Source organism: Oryctolagus cuniculus, chromosome 11, assembly GCF_051225735.1.
Source record: "Oryctolagus cuniculus isolate XC-2025 breed Fujian yellow rabbit chromosome 11, ASM5122573v1, whole genome shotgun sequence".
Classification (NCBI taxonomy): Eukaryota; Metazoa; Chordata; class Mammalia; order Lagomorpha; family Leporidae; genus Oryctolagus; species Oryctolagus cuniculus.
Genome location: NC_142877.1, coordinates 49,885,972 through 49,909,196, shown reverse-complemented (window position 1 = coordinate 49,909,196; position 23,225 = coordinate 49,885,972). Strand labels below are relative to the sequence as shown.

At 47.2% G+C, this 23,225-nt stretch overlaps 1 protein-coding gene and 1 long non-coding RNA gene across 4 annotated transcripts in view; one reads left to right on the top strand and one right to left on the bottom strand.

Annotated features, from left to right (window-relative positions):
* The window catches only part of LOC138844342 (uncharacterized), an 81,417-nt gene extending 64,153 nt beyond the window's left edge, over positions 1-17,264 (bottom strand). For all 3 annotated transcript variants that reach the window (XR_011380036.2, XR_016216080.1, XR_016216079.1), the window contains exons 1-2: positions 17,140-17,264; positions 544-664 (exon numbers count right to left, since the gene is read on the bottom strand). This is a non-coding gene — a long non-coding RNA (uncharacterized LOC138844342). The remainder of the gene's footprint in view (positions 1-543; positions 665-17,139) is intronic.
* Positions 17,194-22,914, top strand: NANP (N-acetylneuraminic acid phosphatase). Its single transcript, XM_002721544.6, has 2 exons — positions 17,194-17,439; positions 20,260-22,914. Exons 1-2 carry the CDS (start codon positions 17,350-17,352, stop codon positions 20,914-20,916), a joined length of 747 nt encoding a protein of 248 aa, XP_002721590.1. The 5' UTR covers positions 17,194-17,349; the 3' UTR covers positions 20,917-22,914.
* The last annotated feature ends 311 nt before the right edge of the window (positions 22,915-23,225 follow it).

Below are 23,225 nucleotides of genomic sequence, written 5' to 3'. Positions count from 1 at the left end.
CTCCTCAGCTCCTGGCTCCTGGGTGAGGACTCACACAGGTTCCGCATGGACAGGGCGGCCTTTCTCCCAGCCGGGGTAAGCCTCGTCGTCTGGGGAACCACGTCACCATCTGTCACTGTGATCTGAGCTCTGACAGCCCATATCCCCGTGCCCACGGATGGGGCTGTGACAGGAGGAGCCCAGGAGTGTTTGGCCTGGATGGTGCAGGCAGTGGTGTCCACAGCACAGGAGAGACACCAGGCCAGGCCAGGAACCACCCCCACTGACAGACCGCACAGGATCCAGGCCGAGACGCACTGTGGCTGCAAATGGGAGTCTGTGCAGTGTCCCTGACTGGGGGGACGACTCCCTGCATGGACTGCTGCTCTGTGCCTGACACCTGGCCGAGCATTGGGCCCCCCCTCGCCTGAGAGTGGCCGTGGACACCTACACTTTACAGATGTGCAAACAGCTCTGAGAGGAGCCCCTGCCCACCATGGGTCTAGCAACTCAGGGGTGGTTCCCCTCTCCCTGCTGCACTTAGCAAATTGCATGCAAACTCACAGTTCAGAGCCTGAAGGCTCAGGGAGGTCAACGGCCAGGGGTTTTTGTCTTTCTGAAGATGGTGAAAGCTGTGGAGAGGTTCTTCATGGAATCTGAACTTTTCACAAGGCTTCGCAGTGGCCTATGGAGCAAACAGTGGAGACAGTGGGAATTGGGCAGGTGCGTGCTTTGTGGGAGTTCCTGGGCCACACCATGGCGTCCCCACCCACACAGGACTATCTCTGGGAAAAACCAGGGATCTCTTCCCACCCACCCCCCGCCAGGTCCCCAGGCTCTGCCACCTGTGCCCGAGGTCTGGGAGGGTGCACCTGTCTTGGGGACACAGGGCAGCTCCATTTGGCCATTGTAGGGGGCAGGGAGCCCACCCAAAAGATCACCCTGACATCTGGCCCATGCTGTGGAGCACTCAGGATGGTTCATGTCTGCAGACACACAGACAGAACCAGGGATCATTTCCTGCCAAAGAACTAAGGGGTCAGGTTGGAGCAATGGTAGCTCAGGCTAGTGAACCCCCGACTGGGGTGCACATTGGGTCACCCAAGGACCAGAGCAGGTGGAGTGAGTCGGCCTGCACGGTGAGGGGACAGAGTAGACAGTGGCTCATGGTGAAGGCAGCTGCAGGCTGCAGGTGTGAGGTCAGTGTCAACAGCTGGGGGTGTCTGAGTCCCTGCAGGGCCTTCTGTCCTCCCTGTGGTCTCCCACTGCCTCCTCCTGGGCACTCGGGGATGGGATGGCGGGGGTGGTCGTCTCATGGGAGCCGTTTCACACTGCTCTCTGTAAATACCAAGAGCAGCCTTCAGATGTGGGAGGAAAGCTCTGTACTTCCTGGTCCTGCAGTTTGCAGTCCTTGGTGGGACCACCCCATGGGCTGGGGCCTGACGAGGCAGGGGTCGGCACACAGGAGTAGAGGCAGGACCACATTTGCACCCAGGTCACAGGGATCCTGTACCCCTGCAATTTTTACGAGGAGCCTTCTCCTGGGTATGAGCTCCTAATGCCTCTGCCATGGTGACCCTGGACCTCACAAAGTCTACCTCTGGATCATCCACTGGACGAAGCCTCCAGCCTCTTCCCCCTGCACCGTCTGCTACCAAGCCGTTAACACTGGGGTTTGGAGTCTGAGAAACTGGTGTCCAAATGATGGCTGACCACCCGCTGTGCTCAGGAGGAAACTGAGGCTCCCAGAACCTGCTCCCATGTCCCACAGAGTGGCAGAGTTGGATTTTTAACCCAGAGCCTGCCAGATTCTGGCACACAGGCCTGACAAAGAGGCTGCACCCAGACACACCACGAGGGAGCTCTGCACCCTGCGGTGCTGAGAATCTTTGGTCCCAGAGAGAAACCTCGTCCTGCACACACAGGAGCTGGTCTTGCTACCAGGACAGCCAGGCCTGCACTGGCCCTTCCCCGGCTGCCACACTTCACTCAGCATGAGGGGCAGGCTCTGACCCCAGTTCTCTGAAGGTCAGAGCACGCTGGGACCCCTGACTCTGGAGAGGCCTCTCTGGGGGAAGTCAAGTAGGACAGAGCCCAGGCTGGAAGTCAGAGACGAGGGTCCTTGTCTTACTAATCGCTTTGTAGCTATGACCGCAGATAAGCTCTGGGCCTCAGTTCCCATCCAGGGAACAAGAAAGATGCAGACCTGCCTGGTGGGTTGTCAGAAGACCTCCCTGAGATGGGGCTGATGGGATCCTCTCCCTGAAGTGGGGCCCCTTAGGGGCTGCCTGCTGGCAGGGCACAGGGTCTGGGAAGCACCTCGCATGTGGCTGCTCCTGCAGCCTGGCCACCAGGCCGTCAGCATCACTGAGGAGCAGTGAAGCAGGTCGAGAGCCACAGTCTGTCCCAGGTCAGGGGGCTCAGCAGGACAGGCAGACGTGCTCTGTGCCTCTGGGCAGGGCCTGTACAGGGACCCCAGACCTCCACCCACCAGGAAAGGAGCACGGCTTGCTTCACTCATTCACTCACTGAGCCAGTGTCCCCCAGTCCTTGCTGTGTGTCCCTCTCCTGCCTTCATCGGGGACGGCCCCTCGGAATCCACGGGAGCCCTACACAGTCAGGTCAGCCCTTAGGAGGCTGCGGACTGCAGTGTCGGTCGGAAGGGGGGATTCTTCCTGGAGTCCTTCAGACTTGAGTCTACAGTCAGTGCCTCCTAGTCAGAGTCTCCTCTAGTTCCCCAGCACATATCTCAGAGGTCCCCGCGTCCCACTGCCTCTGCTTCCTGGGAAAACCAGACTACCATATCAATTATAAAGAACAAACGACAATCATAAAGATGTGCTAAACGGGCTTATAATTTATAAAGATGCAATGTCAATCAAAATGACAGCACCAAGTAGGAGAAGGAATATGAGTTGTACAGGAACCATGTTTTTGTTTGTTATTATATATTTTATATATTTTACGTAATATTATGTGTTATTAATCCAAACTAGATTGTTAGAAAGTTATTAGTGCTAATATGCAAGACAATCATTAACAAACACTACTTATACTGAAAGAGGCAACATGAAAATTAAAATCATAAAATACCTATTTAGTGCAAAAAAATAAGAATAGATGAAGAGAGGGGAAAAAGCACCAGACCAGATCTCACAGTCCAGGCTTCAAACATACCTCAGCATCAGCCCAGCACCCACAGACAGACGTCAGCCCAGCACTCACACACCAGACATCAGCCTAGGACCACACAGCAGACATCAGCCCAGACCCAATGGTCCAGACATCATCCCAGCTCCCACAAACCAGACATCAGCACAGCATTAACAGATCAGATATCAGCCCAGCACCCACAGAGCAGACATCAGCCCTGCCCCACAGACCAGACATCAGCCCAGCTCCCACAAACCAGACATCAGAACAGCACCCACACACCGGACATCAGCCCAGCACCCACAGGAGCAGCCTCCCGGCCTGCCCTGTAACCCCAACCTCCAGGCTGACCCAAGGTCCCATGCTCAAGAGACCAAGGGTGTGTGCCTGCTTCAAGAGAACCTAGATAGAAGACCTCCTAGTAGAACCCTTCCTCCAACCTGCTGCACTCAGGCTCCAGGACACTCCACCCCATATGCATTCTGCTTCTACACAGTTCCTCAAAGCCCCAAGGTTTAAACCCACTCTCATGGGCCCAGCCTCCAAAATGACCCCTGTGGATCCAGGATCCGGGCCTCTCCCCATTTCCCCAGATTGCAGATCACCCCTCGTGGCCCAGGCAGCCGGCCACACCTGTGACCACAGACCTTACACTGGTTAGCACAAGCTCAAGCTCCATGCCTGCCCCAGCACCTGTGACCACAGTTGCCAGTAACCTATGTCCACGTCTGGTCTTACAGACCCAGGACCCAGGGCCAGCACGGAAGATTTTAGTGCTGAGTCAGTCACTACGCACCAGTGCTCCAGGGCCCAACCCTGCGTACACAAGTTCTAGGCCACAATCAATAACAGAAGGAATACTGGAAAACGCACAACAGGGAAATAAAGGTAACTGACCCTGAACAATCAGTGAGTCAAAGACAAAAGAAATGGTGATTTTAAAATGTCTTCAGACGAATAAGAATGCACACACCACTGAACCACAAGTAAGGGGACTGAATCACTAATAAATTCCACTGTCAAAGAAAAGTGCAAGATGTGATGATTTCATTGTAGAATTCTGTCAACCATTTGAAAACTGATACAGATTTTTCCCAAATTCTTCCAAAAATTTGAGGAAGGAACAGCACTCCAAAACTCAGTTTACATGGTCAACATCACTCTGATTCTTTTTTTTTTAATTTGACAGGTAGTTATAGACAGAGAAAGAGCTAAATTTCTTCCTTCCATTGGTTCACTCCCCAAACAGCTGTTACTGCCGGCGCTGTGCCGAACTGAAGCCAGGAGCCAGGAGTTTCTTCCTGGTCTCCTGTGGGAGTGCAGGGCCCAAGCACTTGTGCTATTCTCCACTACCCTCCCGGGCCATGGCAGAGAGCTGGACTGGAAGAGGAGTAACCAGGACTAGAACCCAGCACCCATATTTGATGCCAGAGCTGCAGGCGGAGGGTTAACCAAATGAGCCATGGCGCCTTCCCCTACTCTGATTCTAAAACTAGACAAGGATGCCAAAGAAAAGATTACAGGTCAATATTCATACTGAGCATAGATTAAAAAATCCTTAAAAAATATCATCCAGCAAAATTCAACAGCATACCTATGACTCAACATATGAAAAGTCAATAAATACAATTCATCCACCACATTAACAGAATGAAAATTGGCATGTGGAAAATAAATGTGGTATACAACACTACCAGACTTAAGGTCAAAAACCATATGCTCTCCTCAAAGGACCCATAGAAAGTATTTTACAATTTTACAAAAGCCAGTACGCTTTCATAAGAAAATCTCAACAAACTAGACAAGGAAAATCCCTCAAAACAATGCAGGTTATATAACGATCCCACACCTAACATAACATTCAGTGAAAAGCTGAAAGCTTTTACTCTAAGATCAGGAACAAGAAAAGGATGAACCCTTCTAACACTTGTATTCAATCCAGCACTAAATGTCCCAGTAAGAGCAATGAGGCAAGAGAAAGAAAAAAAGATATGCACATTAATTTAATGATTATGGAAAGCAGTATGGACGGTCCTCAAAAAATTTAAAGTAGATCTACCGTACGACCCAGGAACCCTCCTACTGAAGTCTGTCTGCTGTGGTGTGAGTATGGTTTGTCCTAACCAAAACCAGGCAGAGGCTGAATCTCTCCATGAGGCAGTATTAGTAATAGGTGGAGCCCAATGCAAGGTGTTCAGATTCCGGCGCTGGAGGCCTCATGAGTAGTAGATCAGTGCTCTCCTGGGAGCCAGTTCTCACCCTGGCAGGATTCCTTTCCAAAAGACAGGGCTGGTCCTGTTGTTCCCGCCTCCCTTACACATGTACTCCTCTTCTTCTGCAGCTGTTTCTTCTTTCTGCTTCTCCACCATGAACTGATGCAGCATGTGGTCCTCACCAGAGGGGACAAGGGATCTCAGACTTTCCACCTTCCACCACTTGAGCCAAAATAACTCCCTTTTCTTTAGACAGTGCAGTCTGGGGGGATTTTGTTACAGCAATACAAAATGGCCTAAGACAACATCCAAGCAAATTAGAACATTATGCCAAGGAGGTATCTGCACTCTGATGTAGCAGCAGTATCACAACAGCCAAGAAACGGAAACAACCTAGGCATCCTTTGATGGATCAATGCTTAAAGAAAATATGGCAGGAAAAGATCTCTGCGAGTGAGATCCCAGTGGAAAGAACAGGTCTTCAAAGAAGGAGGTACCTTTCTCTGAAGGGAGGAGAGAACCTCCACTTTGACTATGACCTTGTCTAAACAAGATAAGAATCGGAGAACTCAGAGGGCTTCCATAGCCTTGGAAACTCATGACTGGAGCATAGGGAGACTACTGATGCCATAGACAGGAGTGTCAATTGGTAAAGTCAACAGCAGGAGTCACTGTGCACTTGCTCCTCATGTAGGATCTCTGTCCTTAATGTGCTGTGTATTGAGATTTAATGCTATAACGAGTACTCAAACAATATATTTCACTTTGTGTTTCGATGGGGGTGCAAACTGTTGAAATCTTTACTTAATGTATACTAAACTGATCCTCTGCAAAAAAAAAAAAAAAAAGAAAAGAAATTATCAACTCCCAACTTGATTCTCACTGGGATTAAACATGACAATAGGTCTGATCTGATTTCATCATCATTTAAAAAAAATCATCTATTATTTTTCACTTTATGTTTCTGTGTGGGAGCAAACTGTTGAAATCTTTACTTAATGTATACTAAGCTGATCTTCTGTATATTAAGATAATCGAAAATGAATCTTGATGTGAATGGAGGGGGAGAGGGAGTGGGAGAAGGGAGGGTAGTGGGTGGGAGGGGCGGTATGTGGGGGAAGCCATTGTAATCCATAAATCGTACTTTGGAAATTTATATTCATTAAATAAAAGTTAAAAAAAAAAATATGGCAGGGGCTAGCATTTTGGTCTAGCGGTCAAAGCTGACACCTGCAACGCCGGCATCCCATATGGGCTCTGGCTCGATCCCTAGTGGTCCACTTCCAGTGCAGCTCCCTGCCAATGTGCCTGGGAAAGCAGCAGAAGACAGCCCAAGTGCTTGGGCTCCTGTACCCATGTGGGAGACCCAGAAGAAACCCCTGGATCCTGGCTTCGAACTGGCCCAGCTCTGGCCATTGTGACCATTTGGGGAGTAAACCAGTGGGTTAAATATGTCTCTGTCTCTCTGTCTCTCTCTGTCTCTCTCTCTCTCTGTAAATCTGCCTTTCAAATAAATAAATAAATATTTTTAAAAAGAAGTTGAACTCACAGAAGTAGAGTAGAATGGTGTGCACATGGGGAGGGGAAGCAGCTGCTGAGATTTTGGTCAAAGGATACAAAATTTCCATTAAATACAAGGAAAAGTCTCAAGAGATCATTATACAGCCTAGTGGCTACAGTTTACAACATACTGTATTCTTGAAAATCAGTAAGAATATACTTAAATGTTATCCAAAAAATATAAGTACTTAAGTTATACATGTCTACTAGCTTGACTTCACCATAACAAAATTTAAACATATTTCAAAACATCATGTTTACGTAACAGCTAAAAACACTGTCATTTGTCAACTTAAAATTGACTGGTTATGGGGCAGGCATTTGACAAAGCAGGTAAGCCACTTCTTAGGACATCTGCATTCCATACTGGAGTGCCTAGGTACAAGTTCCTGCTCCACTCTCTATTCCAGCTTCCTGCAAACGGGTACCCTGAGAGGCAGCAGTTGAAGGCTCAAGTACTTGACTCCCTTATGTGGAAGACCTAAATGAAGTTCCTGACTCCTGGCTGTTATAGGCATTGGGGTAGTGAACCAGCAGATAGGAGATTCATTCTCATATTCTCTCTCTCTCTCTCTCCCCCCCCTCTCTTTCCCTTCCCCCCTCCCTCCCTCCCCCCATCTATTTCTCTATCTCTATCTCTCCCTTCAAAGAAAATAATAAAATTAATTATATAATTTTATTAGAAATAAGTAATGCAAAGTATCATATAATATCAAGAACCTTCTGTCACTTGTAATCCAAATATGCAGGTACTTCAAAAAGTCCATGGGAAATGGATTAAAAATAAGTTTACTGGGCAGGTGTTTGGTCTAGCAGTTAAGATGCCCACATCCCACATCAGGGTTAAATTCTCAACTCCATTTAACAATTGGAGCTTCCTGCTAATGGGCACCCCAGGAGGCAGTAGGTGATAGCTCAAGTGGCTGAGTTCCTGCTGCACACTTGGGAGACCTGGATTGAGTTCCCAGATTGCAATTCCAGCCCAGTTCAGCTCCAGCCATCACAGGCACCAGTGAGTGGAAACTCTCCTTGTTAATTATTTCTGTAACTTTGCCTGCCTCTTAAATAAATATTTCAAAAATTTTATTTTGATTTAAAAATGTTTTAAATGCACATGCATGAAAGGTCTTCAAAAAGTTCATGAAAATGTATATTATGAAAAAACTATGTATGTATTTCAATATTTTTGCACCAAAACAAGCATATCTATTAATTCAATTTTTTGAAGATTTATTTATTTATTTGAAAAGCAGAGTTACAGAGAGGCAGAGGCAGAGAGAGAGTCTTCCATCTACTGGTTCACTCCCCAGATGGCCTCAACAGCTGGAGCTGGGCTGATCCAAAGCCAGGAGATAGAAGCTTCTTCTGCGTCTCCCATGTGCACACAGGGGCCCCAGGACTTGGGCCATCTTCTACTGGTTTCCCAGATCACAGTAGAGAGCTGGATCAGAAGTGGAGCAGCTGGGACTCGAACCAGCACCCATATGGAATGCTGGCACTGCAGGCAGCAGCTTTATCTGCTATGCCACAGCACTGGCCCCTTAATTTAAACTTCCATATTGGTTAATATGTATTTATATAGTTAAAATGTGGAGTGGCAGAGACACACACACTTAGAGAATGTTTTGAAGTACCCTCTTGATGTGATCTGCCTATTTGTAAGGACAGTTATGTTTGATAAAGAACATAGCAATCAGTCATACATCTTTTAAAAAAAAAAAAAAGTGAAGGCAGGCCGGTGCTGCAGCTCACTAGGCTAATCCTCTGCCTTGCGGCGCCACACACCGGGTTCTAGTCCCAGTCGGGGCGCTGGATTCTGTCCCCGTTGCCCCTCTTCCAGGCCAGCTCTCTGCTGTGGCCAGGGAGTGCAGTGGAGGATGGCCCAAGTGCTTGGGCCCTGCACCCCATGGGAGACCAGAAGAAGTATCTGGCTCCTGCCATCGGATCAGCGTGGTGCGCTGGCCGCAGCGCACCAGCCACGGCGGCCATTGGAGGGTGAACCAACGGCAAAGGAAGACCTTTCTCTCTGTCTCTCTCTCTCTCACTGTCCACTCTGCCTGCCAAAAAAAAAAAAAAGTGAAGGCATCAACCCAAGGATCAATCTAAAGAATAAAATGAACAGTGGTTATAGTAATACAACTCCAGGCCTTTAAAATAATCTTCACTAAAGATACTTCTATCATTGCTTGCAATTTAATTAGATAGTTGAAGTATAGGGAAGGCAGGGTAGAGAGTTTTTTTTAAGATTTTATTTATTTATTTGAGATGTAGAATTACAGACAGGGGTCCAGCACTGTGGTGGTAGGAGATTAAGCCTCCACCTGCAGCACTGGCATCCTATATGGGCACCAGTTTGTTTCCCAGCTGCTCCACTTCAGATCCAGCTCTCTGCTAATGGCCTGGGAGAGAAGCAGAAGATGGCCCAAGTGCTTGGACCCCTTCACCCACATGGGAGACCTGGAAGAAGCTCCTGGATCCTGGCTTTGGCCTGGCCTAGCCCTGGATATTGTGGCCAGTTAGGGAATGAACCAGTAGATGGAAACTAGCTTTCTCTCTCTCTCTCTCTCTCTCTCTCTCTCTCTCTCTCTCAAATAAATAAATAAATCTTAAAAAAAAGGGGGAGGGGGTGGCACTGTGGCATAGCAGGTAAAGCCACTGCCTGCAGTGCCCTAGCTTTCTCTCTCTCTCTCTCTCTCTCTCTCTGTCTCTCAAATAAATAAATAAATCTTAAAAAAAGGGGGTGGGGGACGGCACTGTGGCATAGCAGGTAAAGCCACTGCCTGCAGTGCCAGCATCCTATATGGGTGCCAGTTCGAGACCCAACTGCTCCACTTCCAATCCAGCTCTCTGCTATGGCCTTGGAAAGCAGTAGAAGATGGCCCAAGTGCTTGGGCCCCTGCATCCGCGTGGGAGAACAGGAAGAAGCTCCTGGCTCCTGCTTTGGATCAGTGCAGCTCCGGCCATTGTGGCCAACTGGGGAGTGAACCAGAGGATAGAAGACCTCTCTCTCTTCCTTCCTCCCTTCCTCCCTTCCTCCCTCTCTACCTCTCCTTCTCTCATTGTATAACTATGATTTTCAAGTAAAATAAATAAATCTTTAAAAACAAAAAAGTTATAGACAGAGAGAAGGAGAGACAGCGAGATAAGTTTTCCATCTACCGGTTCACTCCCCAGATGGTTGCAATGGCCGGAACTGGGTTGATTTGAAGCCAGGAGCCAGGACTTTCTTCCAGGTCTTCATTATGGGGGAAGGGGCCTAAGCACTTGGGCCTTCCTCCACTGCTTTCACAAGCCATAGCAGAGAGCAGGACCAGAAGAGGAACAGCCAGGACACCCATGTAGGATGCTGGCACCCGCAGGCAGAGGCTTAGCCTACTAGGCTACAGCGGCAGCCCCCAGGGTACAGAGATTATGCACACATACTAAAACTCTGTGGGCACGTAAGCTTGAGAGATGATTATCAGCGTGTCTTAATCCTTGGGTAACACTGTTGGGGGACTGCTATTAACCTAGATGTGTTCTGGCCTCTTTGTGAACCACTTAGTATCTTCTAATTTTCACCTCTGACTTCAAAACCTATCTGGAAACTTATTCTGTATTTGTCACAGATCTCTAAGATTCGTGCTCTCAAAAACCTGTCATCGGAATCGGAGGGTGATATATGTAGACTGGTAATGCTGGAGATGGCAGAGTAGGATTATGGAATGGATACTTCTTGGAGGAGAGCACACTGAAGCTGTGCCTCAAGACTGCCCATGGCCAGACTAGTGACTAAGAAAACCAGCCTCTGTATTTTGTTCTCCCTCACTCACCCATGCATAACAAGGAGAAGACTAAAATGAGAAGAAGAAAGCAAGGCATTTTCATCCTATTTCTGGAGAAATTACCCCCAGGAAATCTTTGGTTAGCAATTTCAATAAATCATTGTGAATCCTGTGAATCCCAACTTTCAGAGGAAACCCCATTATTTACATTTTCAAGTCTACATGGTGTTCCATCCAGGCCAGTTTCAATGGACAGTCCCTGTCTTCATCTGTTTTCTATTGTTATAACCGAATACCACAGGCCAGCACTGTGGGAGGGCAGGTAAAGCCACCTTCTACAATGCTAGCATCCCAAATAGGTGCTGTTTTGAGATCCAGCTGCTCCACTTCTGATCCAGCTCTCTGCTATGGCCTGGCAGTGGAAGATGGCCCAAGTCCTGGGGCCCCTACACCCACATGGGAAACCCAGAAGAAGCCCCAGGCTCTGACTTCAGATCAGCTCAGCACTGGCTGTTGCTGCCATTTGGGGAATGAACCAGCAGATGGAAGATCTCTCTCCCTCTCTCTCTGCCTCTGCCTCTGCCTCTCTGTAACTCCACCTTTCAAATAAATAAATCTTAAAAAAAAAATTAAGCAAATGCCAGAGGCTGGGAACTTCATAAATAAAAGATGTTTTCTGAAAAATTATTTACTTTTAAAATTTAAGTAAATTGTATCTTCCATCCACTGTTTTACTTCCTATATACCGGCAATAGCCAGGGCTGGACCAGACCAAAGTCAGGAGCCTAGAACTCAATCCAGGGCTTCCATGTGGATGGCAGGAACTCAAGTACTTGAGCTGTCACCTGTTGCTTGGGGGGGTGGGGGGTGGCGTGAGCAATAGCAGGAAGCTTAAGTGAAACAAAGAGTCAAACTCAGGCACTCCAAAACAGGATGCAGACTTCTTACCCCTGCAGCAAATATCCACCCCAATTTAGCTTCACAGTTTTAGAGATTCCAAAGCAAGGTGCCAGGATCTGGTCATCTCTGATGAGAGATGGCATCACGATGGCAGAATCACATGCAGAAGAGGTGAGCAGTGCACGCAGAAGAGGGATTCAGGGGAGGTACCAGGATTGCCTATAGCAACTGAGAGGAGATCCAGATCCATGAGACAGGAACTACTCACACAAGACAGCATTAGTCCACTTATGAGGATGGAGTCCCCGTGACTTAAGCACCTACCACTATGCCCCACTGCTTACAGGTCCCACTATCTCACCCGGGTCATACTGGTAACCAAACTTCTAGCACACAACGAATGAACCACATTCAATGTGCAAACCACATCCAAACCACAGCAGTCCCAGTCCCAAGGTCCCCAAGTATTGTGTTTAGGGTGTTTGCAGTTCCATTGCCTCTGAGAACACTCCAGTATCTATATCTTGTACAGATCTTCAAAAAAAAAAAAAACTGTCCATGGGGCCGGCGCTGTGGCACAATAGGTTAATACTCCACCTGTGGTGCCAGCATCCCATATGGGCGCCAGTTCTAGCCCAGGCTGCTCCACTTCCAGTCCAGCTCTCTGCTATGGTCTGGGAAAGCAGCGGAAGATGGCCCAAGTCCTTGGGCCCCTGCACCTACACAGGAGACCGGGAAGAAGCGCCTGGCTCCTGGCTTCGGATTGGTGCAGCTCCAGCTGTTGCAGCCATTTGGAGAATGAACCAATGGAAGGAAGACCTTTTTCTCTGTCTCTCCCTCTCACTGTCTGTAACTCTAACTCTCAAATAAAATAAAATAAAATAAAAATTTTTTTAAAAAATGTCCAAGGGTAAATTCCTAGCAATGGGAACGATTGGCCAAAAGATGGACATGAATTCTTTTCAAAGGAAATTGCAACAATTTATACTTCTTGAGCCAGAATGCAAGTGCTTATTTTCCTACATAGTCACCTTGTCTGGCTCTCAAACATTTAATGTTTGCTTACACCACATGTGAAAATGGTATATTATTATACCCTGAATTTGTCTTTCTTAAAATATGACTGTGATTAACCACATTTCAGATATTCATTAGTTGTATTTATTTTCCTATCCTCTGGCCAAGCTGTTAGGAATTAAGAGATGATGTCACTTTGAGTATCAGTATACACACACACACACACCCTTGTATATACGATATACTTCAAAAAGTTGATAAAAATGGGCCGGCACCGCGGCTCACTAGGCTAATCCTCTGCCTTGCGGCGCCGGCACACCGGGTTCTAGTCCCGGTCGGGGCACCGGATTCTGTCCTGGTTGCCCCTCTTCCAGGCCAGCTCTCTGCTGTGGCCAGGGAGTGCAGTGGAGGATGGCCCAAGTCCTTGGGCCCTGCACCCCATGGGAAACCAGGATGAGTACCTGGCTCCTGCCATTGGCTCAGCGCAGTGCACCGGCCGCAGCGCGCCAGTCGCGGCAGCCATTGGAGGGTGAACCAACAGCAAAGGAAGACCTTTCTCTCTATCTCTCTCTCTCACTGTCCACTCAGCCTGTCAAAAAAAAAAAAAAAGTTGATAAAAATGGAATTAAAAATAAATTTAATTTAGGTGCAAAAGCCCATAAATATGGCTTTTCAAAACTTTATATCAAATTAAGCTTGTTTTTAATTCTATTTCCATGAACTTTCTGAAGTACCCTCATGTATGATATTTAAAGCCTCAAAAAGTGAATGAGATTCCCAAGGGAGTAAGCATAGTGAGGCAGACCTGGGACACCCCAAAATCAGAAAATCAGAGGGAGGAGGAACCAGCAGAGACCATGAATATCAGCCAGTGAGCAAGGAAGAAAATTAAGAAAGGGTGATATTCCAAAAGCCAAGTAAAGAAAGTACATCTAGGAGAAAAGAATGACAAGTTGGACTGATCACTGCTTTAAAACAGTGAGATGAAGCCAGAGAACAGCTGTTGGATTGCACAGAGGAGGTCCCTGGTGGCTTGACAGATGTCGTTTTAGTGGAATGATGTGAGTAAAAGGCTGATTAGAGCAGATTCAACAGATGGGAAAATGCTGAAAATGCAAGAGTGAAGTGAAGAATTGCTGAAAAGAGCTCGCAAAGTAAGAGTGGGAATCCAGTGAACAGCAGAAAACGCTGGCCACAGAAAGTAATAGAGGGGGGCCAGCGCTGTGGCTCAGTGGGTTAATGCCTTGGGCTGAAGCACCGGCATCCCATATGGGCGCCGGTTCAAGACTAGCTGCTCCACTTCCGATCCGGCTCTCTGATATGGCCTAGGAAAGCAGTAGAAGATGGCCCAAGTACTTAGGCCCCTGTACCTGCATGGGAGACCCAGAGGAAGCTCCTGGCTCCTGGCTTCAGATCGACTCAGCTCCGGTCGTTGCAGCCAATTGGGGAGTGAACCAGCAGATGGAAGACCTCTCTCTCTCTCTCTCTCTCTCTCTCTCTCTCTCTCTCCTCTCTCTGTGTAACTTTGACTTTCAAATAAATAAAATCTTAAAAAAAAAAGAAGTAATAGAGGAAGTTCATTTAAGAATACAAAGCAGGTGAATTAGTGACTGACTGATAGTTACTGGGCAGATATGGGAACCTGAAATACTCTTCTGGTTATTTCCAGCTCATCCCTATCCACCTAGTAATGTCTCAGACAATGTTAAACTCGAGGGAAAAATTCTGAAGGTCATGGAATTGTACTGAACTTACACAAACAGGAAGGTAGGAAGGGCAGGGAGAGACTTTCCCTAAGGTAGGCAAGGATAGGCTCAGTGTTGCTATCAGCATCCTGAAGCAATGGTGCAGTTCTGCAGAGTGCAGAGTTCAGAGAAGCAAGTGCTACCGTTTAGTCTCCATTTTATTTGTTCTTGGATCAACTACACATCTTTCACTTAGACTTTACTTCCCAAAAATGTAAAGATCTCCTGTAACTACTAGTAACTGTCAAGACAACTAGTTTAACTACTTAGTAACTAGTTTAACTACTATAGTTCCATCTATAATGAGGAATCTGGTCACAGGAAAACTCATTAGTCCACAAAAACTACCAGTAGCATCGGAAACCTTAAAACACTTACATTTAGGAAACATTAAGGCTGCTAGGATGTACCCCATCTGGCTGTGATAGCCCTTTAAGTAGAAGAGCGGACGGGTCATGAAATGCCATTAGACGTATTGTCACAAAGGGAAACATGTCAAATAACTCAACCCACTAATAGGATTGCTGATATATTCGTCTGTACCTCATTTAAGCTAAGATTTGTGCCTAAATCAATACATTCTATGTACACATCAGAAAAAAAGACACTGCTCCAATCTATAAGCTTCATGCCTATAAGCAGATTTATGCTAAATTTTTTCTGACATTCCAGGTAACTAAAAATAAGCAACTCCAAATAATGCCTCCCCAATTTGCCTGATTGCTAATCCAAATGGCCATAATTGGTGGCCTGAGATTTATTTAGCTCACAGTTTTGCAGGTTCAAAGTCCAAACAGCATAGAGCAGGCTCAACAGCCACCAAATGGCTGTATCATCTCATGGCAAATCACAGATGGCAATGAAATGAGTGTGGGAAATTACATCTCCAACCAGGAGCAAACAGAGTTAAGTTGGAGCCAGACTTCATGCTTTCATAAACACCCTACTGCAAGAGCTCCAGAGGAGTCGCATGAGAACCACCTTATCCTAAGGCCCTCCCAACAGGCTCCACCTTCCAAAGGTTCAGCACCACCCTGAGGATCATGTGTCACAGTGGAGTCCTGGGCACCACCCAAACCATAGCACCAAAGTAGCAATATGTCAATCATGATTCTGCTGCATGACAGAAATACAAGGTAGTCTGCCATTACAGAAGAAAGCTCTACTAACAGAGAAAGAAGCCAGCTGAGGGGACGACATTGTGGTGTAGTGGGATAGGCCACCATCGGCAACACCACCATCCCATATGAGCACTGGTTCTGGTCCCAGCTGCTCCACTTCCAACCCAGCTCTCTGCTAATATGCCTGGGAAAGCAGTGTACCATATACTTGGTACATGCGATGTACCATGTACTTGGGCCCCTGCTATCCACATGGGAGACCTGGATGGAGTTCCTGGCTCCTGGCTTTGACCTGGCCCAACTCCAGCTGTTGCAGCCATTTGGAGAGTGAACCAGCAGAAGTTTGCACTTGCTCTCCTTCCAACTCTTTTAAATAAATAATATAACATAAACCTCTTATAATATAAAACTCTTTTAAGTAAATAAATAAATAACTTTTTAAAAAAAGCCCAGAGGCTGACACTGTGGCACAGTGGGTAAAGCTGCCACATGCAGTGCCAGCATCCCATATGGGCACCAGTTCAAGTCCCAGCTGCTCCACTTCTGATCAAGCTCTCTGCTGTGTCCTGAGAAAGCAGTAGAAGATGGCCCAACTCCTTGGGCCCCTGCACCTGCGTGGGAGACCTGGAAGAATTTCCTAGCTCTTGGCTTCAGATGGGCACAGCTCCAGATGTTGCCACCATGTAGGGAGTGAACCAGCAGATGGAAGACCTCTCTCTCTCTCGCTTTCTCTCTCTCTCTCTCTCTCTCTCTCTCTCTCTGCCTTTCAAACAATAAATAAATCTTTTTTTAAAAAAAAGCCCTATTGTTAATCATATGCCTCAAGGGTTGGCAAATATTTTCTGTAAAGGTCTAGATAACAAATACTGTAATCTTTTGTGGTCACACTCACTTGTAACCACTCAAGCCTCCCACTGTACTGTAAAAGCAGCAAGACAGCACAGACATAAATGACTATGTTGTGTTCCAGTTGTTAAAGAAAAACCTGAGCTGAGTTAATTTGGGCTAATTTGTTTGGGCAAGGAAAAGGTTCTAGGATCAGGCAGCATTCCAGACAAAAGCTGGTTCAGAATGCACCATCACACCTCGTGTGCAAGCTGTTCTCGGCCATGGACAGGGAAGTAACCTATAGAAACCACTGATAGGCTGCAGTCCGACTTTCCTGTCGCGTTTCATTGGCTAAGTTGCTTGGCTACAATTTATTCACACACCCAGCTAGGACTCAGTTCCCATGGAGCTGGGAGGCCACTTTGGGACAGAAGCCACTACCACACACACAGTTTTAGGCCACATTGGACACAATAAAACTGGAGACCAACATTTGAATTTCATATAATTTTTGTATGTCACAAAATGCTTTTTTTAATCAGCCATTCAATAATGTACTGTAGCTCATAGCTCCACAAAATCAGGTGACAAGCCCAAACTGGCCTGTGATACATCATTTCCTGTCACCGATGATAACCAGGTAGCTAAATCTCAGTAAAGTTACCCACTAAAGCAGCACATTAGTTTCAAGATCCGCATTCCAAACCCTACTCACGCCGGGAGGGGAAAGAGGGACTATAGCCAGCTGCGGGAAGCGGCTAAACGGGAAGAATAAACCACTTCCGCCACCAGCCACTGCGGGACAGATGCCCGCCTCGCGCGCTTCCCTACCCAGACCCGGGAGTCTCGCGACACCTACCGGTTCCCAGACGTTCGGGTGTGAGACATCTCGCGGGATTCCCGGTGAGACTCCGGCGCGCCCGCGGGGACTCTCGAGCGGCGCACGACAGTCAGGTGACCTCAGGGGTCGGCCCACATCGCCCAGACCGGGCCGCCGCTTCACGCATGCGCGGGCGGCTGCTGTGGCCGCGGCGAGTTGGCGCTTTGGTGTTCTGTGGCGGCCGGCGGTATGGGGCTGAGTCGCGTGCAGGCCGTTTTCTTCGACCTGGACAACACGCTCATCGACACCGCCGGCGCGAGCAGGCTAGGCATGTTGGAGGTAACGTCCCCGGCCCCTCCGGGCGGGCTCCGCGCGCACTCGGGTCCGCTCGGCACCCCGGCCTGTTGGCGCGGGTCGCGTTCCGCGTTCGAGACCCTGCTGCCGTCCTGGAGCTGGAGAGCGTGGCCCAGGGGTGAGCGGGCGAGGGTCGGGGTTTGGGCACGCCGCGTTCCGGGAGGCTCCGCGGAGCGGGGTCAGGGCCCGGAAGAATGTCCGTAAGTGCCACGGCGGCAGGGCGGACGCGGCGGCGGGGGCGGCCGCACGCTCGACCCCCGAGGCACACCGCTGGCCGAGGTGCACCGGGCTGAGCTTTGCCTCGGCGCTTTCTCCGCAGGAGTTGCTCTGGACGCGTGGTGCGGGGCGTTGCTGCGTGCGGGCATCGCTTCGTGCCCAGGCCTTCCTCCTGCTCCTCCAGCTCTGATCCCCCTCTGCTTTCTCCCTCTGCCTTTGGCTTCCAAGAGAGTCAAAGATCAGCACGTGTGAAAAAAACTTTTCAAAACAAAGTCTTTCAACCCTGAGTGTCTTTTTCTCTTCCTGATCTACAGCCTTTTCATCCTGTTCTTTCCTGCATTTCACTCTTGCTGCATGTTCACTCTGCCCCGTGCTTTAAATTTGTATTATTGTATTTGTTGTGGAGAGAGGGAGAGAGCTCCCATCAATTGGGTCACTCCTCAGGTGCCCAGAACAGCTGGGACTGGAACGTAGCAAAGCCAGGAACTGGGAACCCCATCCAGGTCTCCCTCTGCCAGTTGAGCCATCGCCGGCCAGGATGCCCATGAGCAGGATACTAACCAGGAGCAGAACTGGGAGTCAAACCCGGGCACTGATACCAGGTGTCCCAGAGCTGCTGCACCAAATGTCTGCCCCGTCTCATACTTCTAAAACATTGTATTAATTATTTTTTAAAAAGATTTATTTGTTTATTTGAAAAGCGGAATTCACAGAGCAAGAGATAGAGGTCTTCGACTGATTCACTCCCCAAATAACCACAGTGGCCGGGGCTGGGCCAGGAGGAGCCAGGAGCTTCTTGTGGCGTCCCCTGCGTGGATGCAGGGGCTCAGGTATTTGGGCCGTCTTGTGCTGCTCTCCCAGGCACATTAGCAGAAAGCTGGAGTAGAAGTAGAGCAGCAGGGTCTCAAACCAGAGCTGATGTGGGATGCCAGTGCCCTAGGCTGTGACTTAACCGCTATCCCACAAGCCAGCCCCTAAAAGCATTTTAAAATAACATCTTCCTGGGATCTTCCTGCTGTAGATAATACCTTTCTTTGTGGAAAAGAAATCCTTACCATTACCTCCTTTATTCCTAAACTCATTGCAGTGTTGCTTCCTAGAATGAAATAAATTTGCCTGGTCAGCCCGTCCCTTCCAAAGTACCCGAGTCAGTGGACATTTTCAGTCTGTCTGAATGTCTACTGAGGTGCACCTTCCATCTTCTTACTCTGGACCTTGGCATTGGGCACTGCCCTGTGCTGAAGTACATATTTGCCTTGTTAACGGGGTTAATGATTATATGAATGTCAGGCTATGATGAAGTAGAGGTGATTAGTTTTAGAAATGTGGATGATGGAGTGATGAAGAGGTTTATTAGCAAGATAACCTCAGTGTGTTGCAATTAAAGTTTTTTAGGCCAATTCTTAACCATAACCATAGACCAAGAGTTCAGGTTTCTTTTAAATTATCAGGTTGAAAGGCAGTTACAGAGAGGGAGAGACAGAAAGGGAGATCTTCCATCCTCTGGTTTACCCCACAGATGGCCATAGTGGCTGGTGCTGGGCTAGGCCAAAGCCAGGAGCTTCATCTGGGTCTCCTGTGTGGGTGCACGGCCCAAGGATTTGGGTCATAATCTGCTGCTTTCCCTGGTGTATCAACAGGGAATTGGATTGGAAGTGGAACAGCCAGGACTCCAACCAGCGCTCATGTGCCACCCATGTAGGAGACCTAAGGTGAAGCCCTTGGCTTCATTGTGGCCGTCTGGGGAGTGGACCAGTGGATGGAAGATTTCCATCTGTCCCTCTCTGTTACTCTTTCAAAATAAACAAATACATCTTTAAAAAAAAAAAAAGATGAAGTAGCATTAGTTTCTCTGAGAAGAACCTAAGTAATGATTGTCAGAAATTTACAGTTATATTGAGTGTAAGCACAAATTTTACTAAATGGAGTGGTTACTGAGTATGCCAAATAAATGAAGAATGGGGCCAGTGCTGCGGCTCAATAGGCTAATCCTCCACCTGCAGTGCCGGCACACCGGGTTCTAGTCCCAGTCGGGGTGCCGGATTCTGTCCCGGTCGCTCCTCTTCCTGTCCAGCTCTCTGCTGTGGCCTGGGAGTGCAGTGGAGGATGGCCCAAGTGCTTGGGCCCTGCAGCCGCATGGGAGACCAAGAGAAGCACCTGGCTTCATATCAGTATGGTGCGCTGGCTGCAGCGGCCATTGGGGGAGGTGAACCAATGGAAAAAGGAAGACCTTTCTCTCTGTCTCTCTCTCTCACTGTCCACTCTGCCTGTCAAATAAATAAATAATAAAAAATAAATAAATGAAGAGTGGTTACTGAGTATGAATGAAGAATCTTCTTAGGAGAGAAATTGGTTAAAAAAAAATACCCACACACACACATAAATTAGTCATCTAGAGCGAATGGAAGATCTTGATTTTGGTGTCTCTCAGAATACCACCAAATCCCACCAAAAAGGGCATGGGGGTGGCCCAGCTCTAGGACGGAAGAGTGGAGCTAGACTCCCTCAGCCACCTGCAGGAGCACAGCTCCTCCAGAGCGTGGCTACCCAAGGTGCGAAGTGTTAATGGGTCTATTCTCCTTTATTTAGGTGATAAAGCTCTTACAATCAAAATACCAGTATGAAGAAGAAGCTGAAATCATCTGTGATAAAGTTCAAGTTAAACTCAGCAAGGAGTGTTTTCATCCGTACAATACATGCATTACTGACCTGAGGACGTCACATTGGGAAGAAGCAATCCGGGAAACAAAAGGTGGTACGGACAATAGGAAATTGGCTGAAGAATGTTATTTCCTGTGGAAGTCTACCCGTTTACAGCACATGACACTAGCAGAAGACGTCAAGGCCATGCTTACTGAACTTCGAAAGGAGGTCCGCCTGCTCTTACTGACAAACGGTGACAGGCAGACCCAGAGGGAGAAGATTGAGGCTTGTGCCTGTCAGTCCTACTTTGATGCCATCGTTATAGGTGGAGAGCACAAAGAGGAGAAACCGGCACCTTCAATATTTTACCACTGCTGTGACCTCCTCGGAGTCCAGCCTGGAGACTGCGTGATGGTGGGTGACACGTTAGAAACCGACATACAAGGAGGCCTCAACGCAGGGCTGAAAGCCACCGTCTGGATAAATAAAAATGGAATAGTGCCGATGAAGTCATCCCCTGTCCCCCATTACATGGTTTCATCGGTGCTGGAGTTGCCTGCTCTCTTGCCGAGTATAGACTGTAAACTCAGTAAGTCGGCCTGAGGCGCACACAGGCCACAGTTGTGAATCCCTAGCACTGGAACTAAGTGCTGAGGCGTTCCGTTACTGTGGTGCAGTTCTAAGAGTAGTTTCACTTGCGATACAATGGCCGTTATTGTGAGTGTCTTTCCAATCCTGCTGCTTTGGACAGCCAACTGTTGCCTGGTGTTGGTATCTGGAAATCCAGATTGCATTAACACAAGTTACTATTAGTGTAGCTCAGGAAACTTGAGGAAATATTATTATTTGTTAGTCTGTGACTTTAAATTTTTGAGAATTAATTTATTAATCTTTTAGTATCTTGATTCCGTGATACTAAGCAGGGTAACTTACACATGATTGCATAGGTATAGGTTTTATGGTTTAAAATTGATATTAAAAAAAGATATTCTAGGTTGTATGTAAATAGAGAATCACCAAAACAACAACTGAATATGGCTGATACGAAATAAGTAGTAAGTCATCCAGGCATTTCATAGTGAAACTATTTTGAATATTTCCCTTTTAAATGTGTAAAGTTTTTACCTACTTTGGGTGGATAGTATTTTGAATCTATTTCTGCATGACCTTTTCTGGTGGTCAGTTTATCAATGCTGTGTACATGACTGATACATTCCTCCATGGGAAAGTGTTATAATCAATCAACTTGTGGTGCTCCTTTTCCACACCTTTCCAGAGGGAGCTGGTAACTTCCTTGTAGCCTTTACTTTTTGAGGAGATATTTTTACTTCTTTCCCAGGCACACAGTAGGGTTCAGCAAGCTGGGCTATTTTGCTGGGGATAAATGCAAGCCATGGCACCAGAAGTTATTTTCCCTGTATGGATCCATAAGAGGATAATTTACCCTATGTGGCCTAACCGGGCAGGCTCATCTCTCCCATTGGCTGAATGGTTTCACCCCATCATGAAACTAACAGAAGATTAGGCTTTGCTATGAATCATTTCCCGAGTGCTATTTTAATACTTCAGTGACTCTTCCTGGAGTTCCGTTCTGCCTTAACTCTTTTGTGAATACATCACTTCACAAATTTCTATATCCAATTCAGGGTTCATGTTGAGCTTAATAATTAACAGCTCTGTAAAATTTGCCCTAAACTGTCTGTGATTCTACTCACCAAACTTGGAGTAAAGTGGTTAAAAAATAAAGGGAAAAAGTGGTTATTAAAGTAGGAAACATGATTTCACTTGGGTGAGTGGGTTTTTGTGTGTTTTTTGTTGTTGTGGTTGTTTTTGGAGGGTGTAGATTTTTAAGACTTATTTGAGACAAGTGCTAATTTAAAGTATTTTGGGATATGCCTAAGTGTGGCTCCAAGATTGATATTCAGAATCAAATTCTAGATGATGCCCGTCTGAGAACCTATTTCTTTAGCCAGTTGTTCCCTCTCTTGTACCATGAACAAAATTCTCTTTCTTATACAAATGCCCTTTTGTGTTTATTTGTCTCAATTTTTAAAAATATGATTGTATCCTTGCCTGGGTGCTATTGCTGTAAAACTGAATGTCTGAACAGAGTATGTTTATAGTTCCAGCTCTGGTGTCCATGTGACCTTGGTTGTCCTTTAACTATTTAAAAATCATTCGGTTGGAAGATTTGGGCAAAGATTGAGCATGATTTCTCTGATGTGTGATGCTGAGTGCTTGTCCTTTCAGCTACAGGGTGGGTGCAGGCCGCATCACCTTTGTTACACTAACTCTTACATCATGGTGACAGACCTCAACAAGATAGCTCCTAGGGTGAGCTGTTCTTCAGCAACAGTGATTGGGGGGAGAATAGGGAATAATTGACTTTCCCTGTCTTCACAGTTTATATTCTGTATAGTACAGTAATGCAATCTTACATTCCATTTGCACCTTCCTTCAGGAAGAACTTTGTGGTTTTCTACCTTCTGAGTGGAATGTTACAGAAGATATTTTAAAATATTTGAGATAGATTTGTGATTTTATTAATAATGTTTTGGCTTAGAATCTTATTCCTTAAAATTAAAAAAGTATGTAACTGCAGTGTTTTGTCATCTGTATTTTTTCATAGCTTCCTCCATAGTGGCTGGTACAGAGCCAGCAATCCTCTCCCAAGCATCACTCTTCTAGAAGACCTAGAGTGGGCATAGGGAGCACTGTGTGGGAAACTGATGGAGATGGATGTGTCCTGGTTCCATGTCCACGCACCGGCACACGGATGACCTAGATCTGGCGGTGCTCGCTGCTGTGGGAGAGCAGGGTGTTGGGCTCACAGGAGTTTACTGCTTTTCGGACTTCTTTGCAATCCGCAAAAAGATACATTTTCCAACATAACCCCTTAAATGCACTTACAG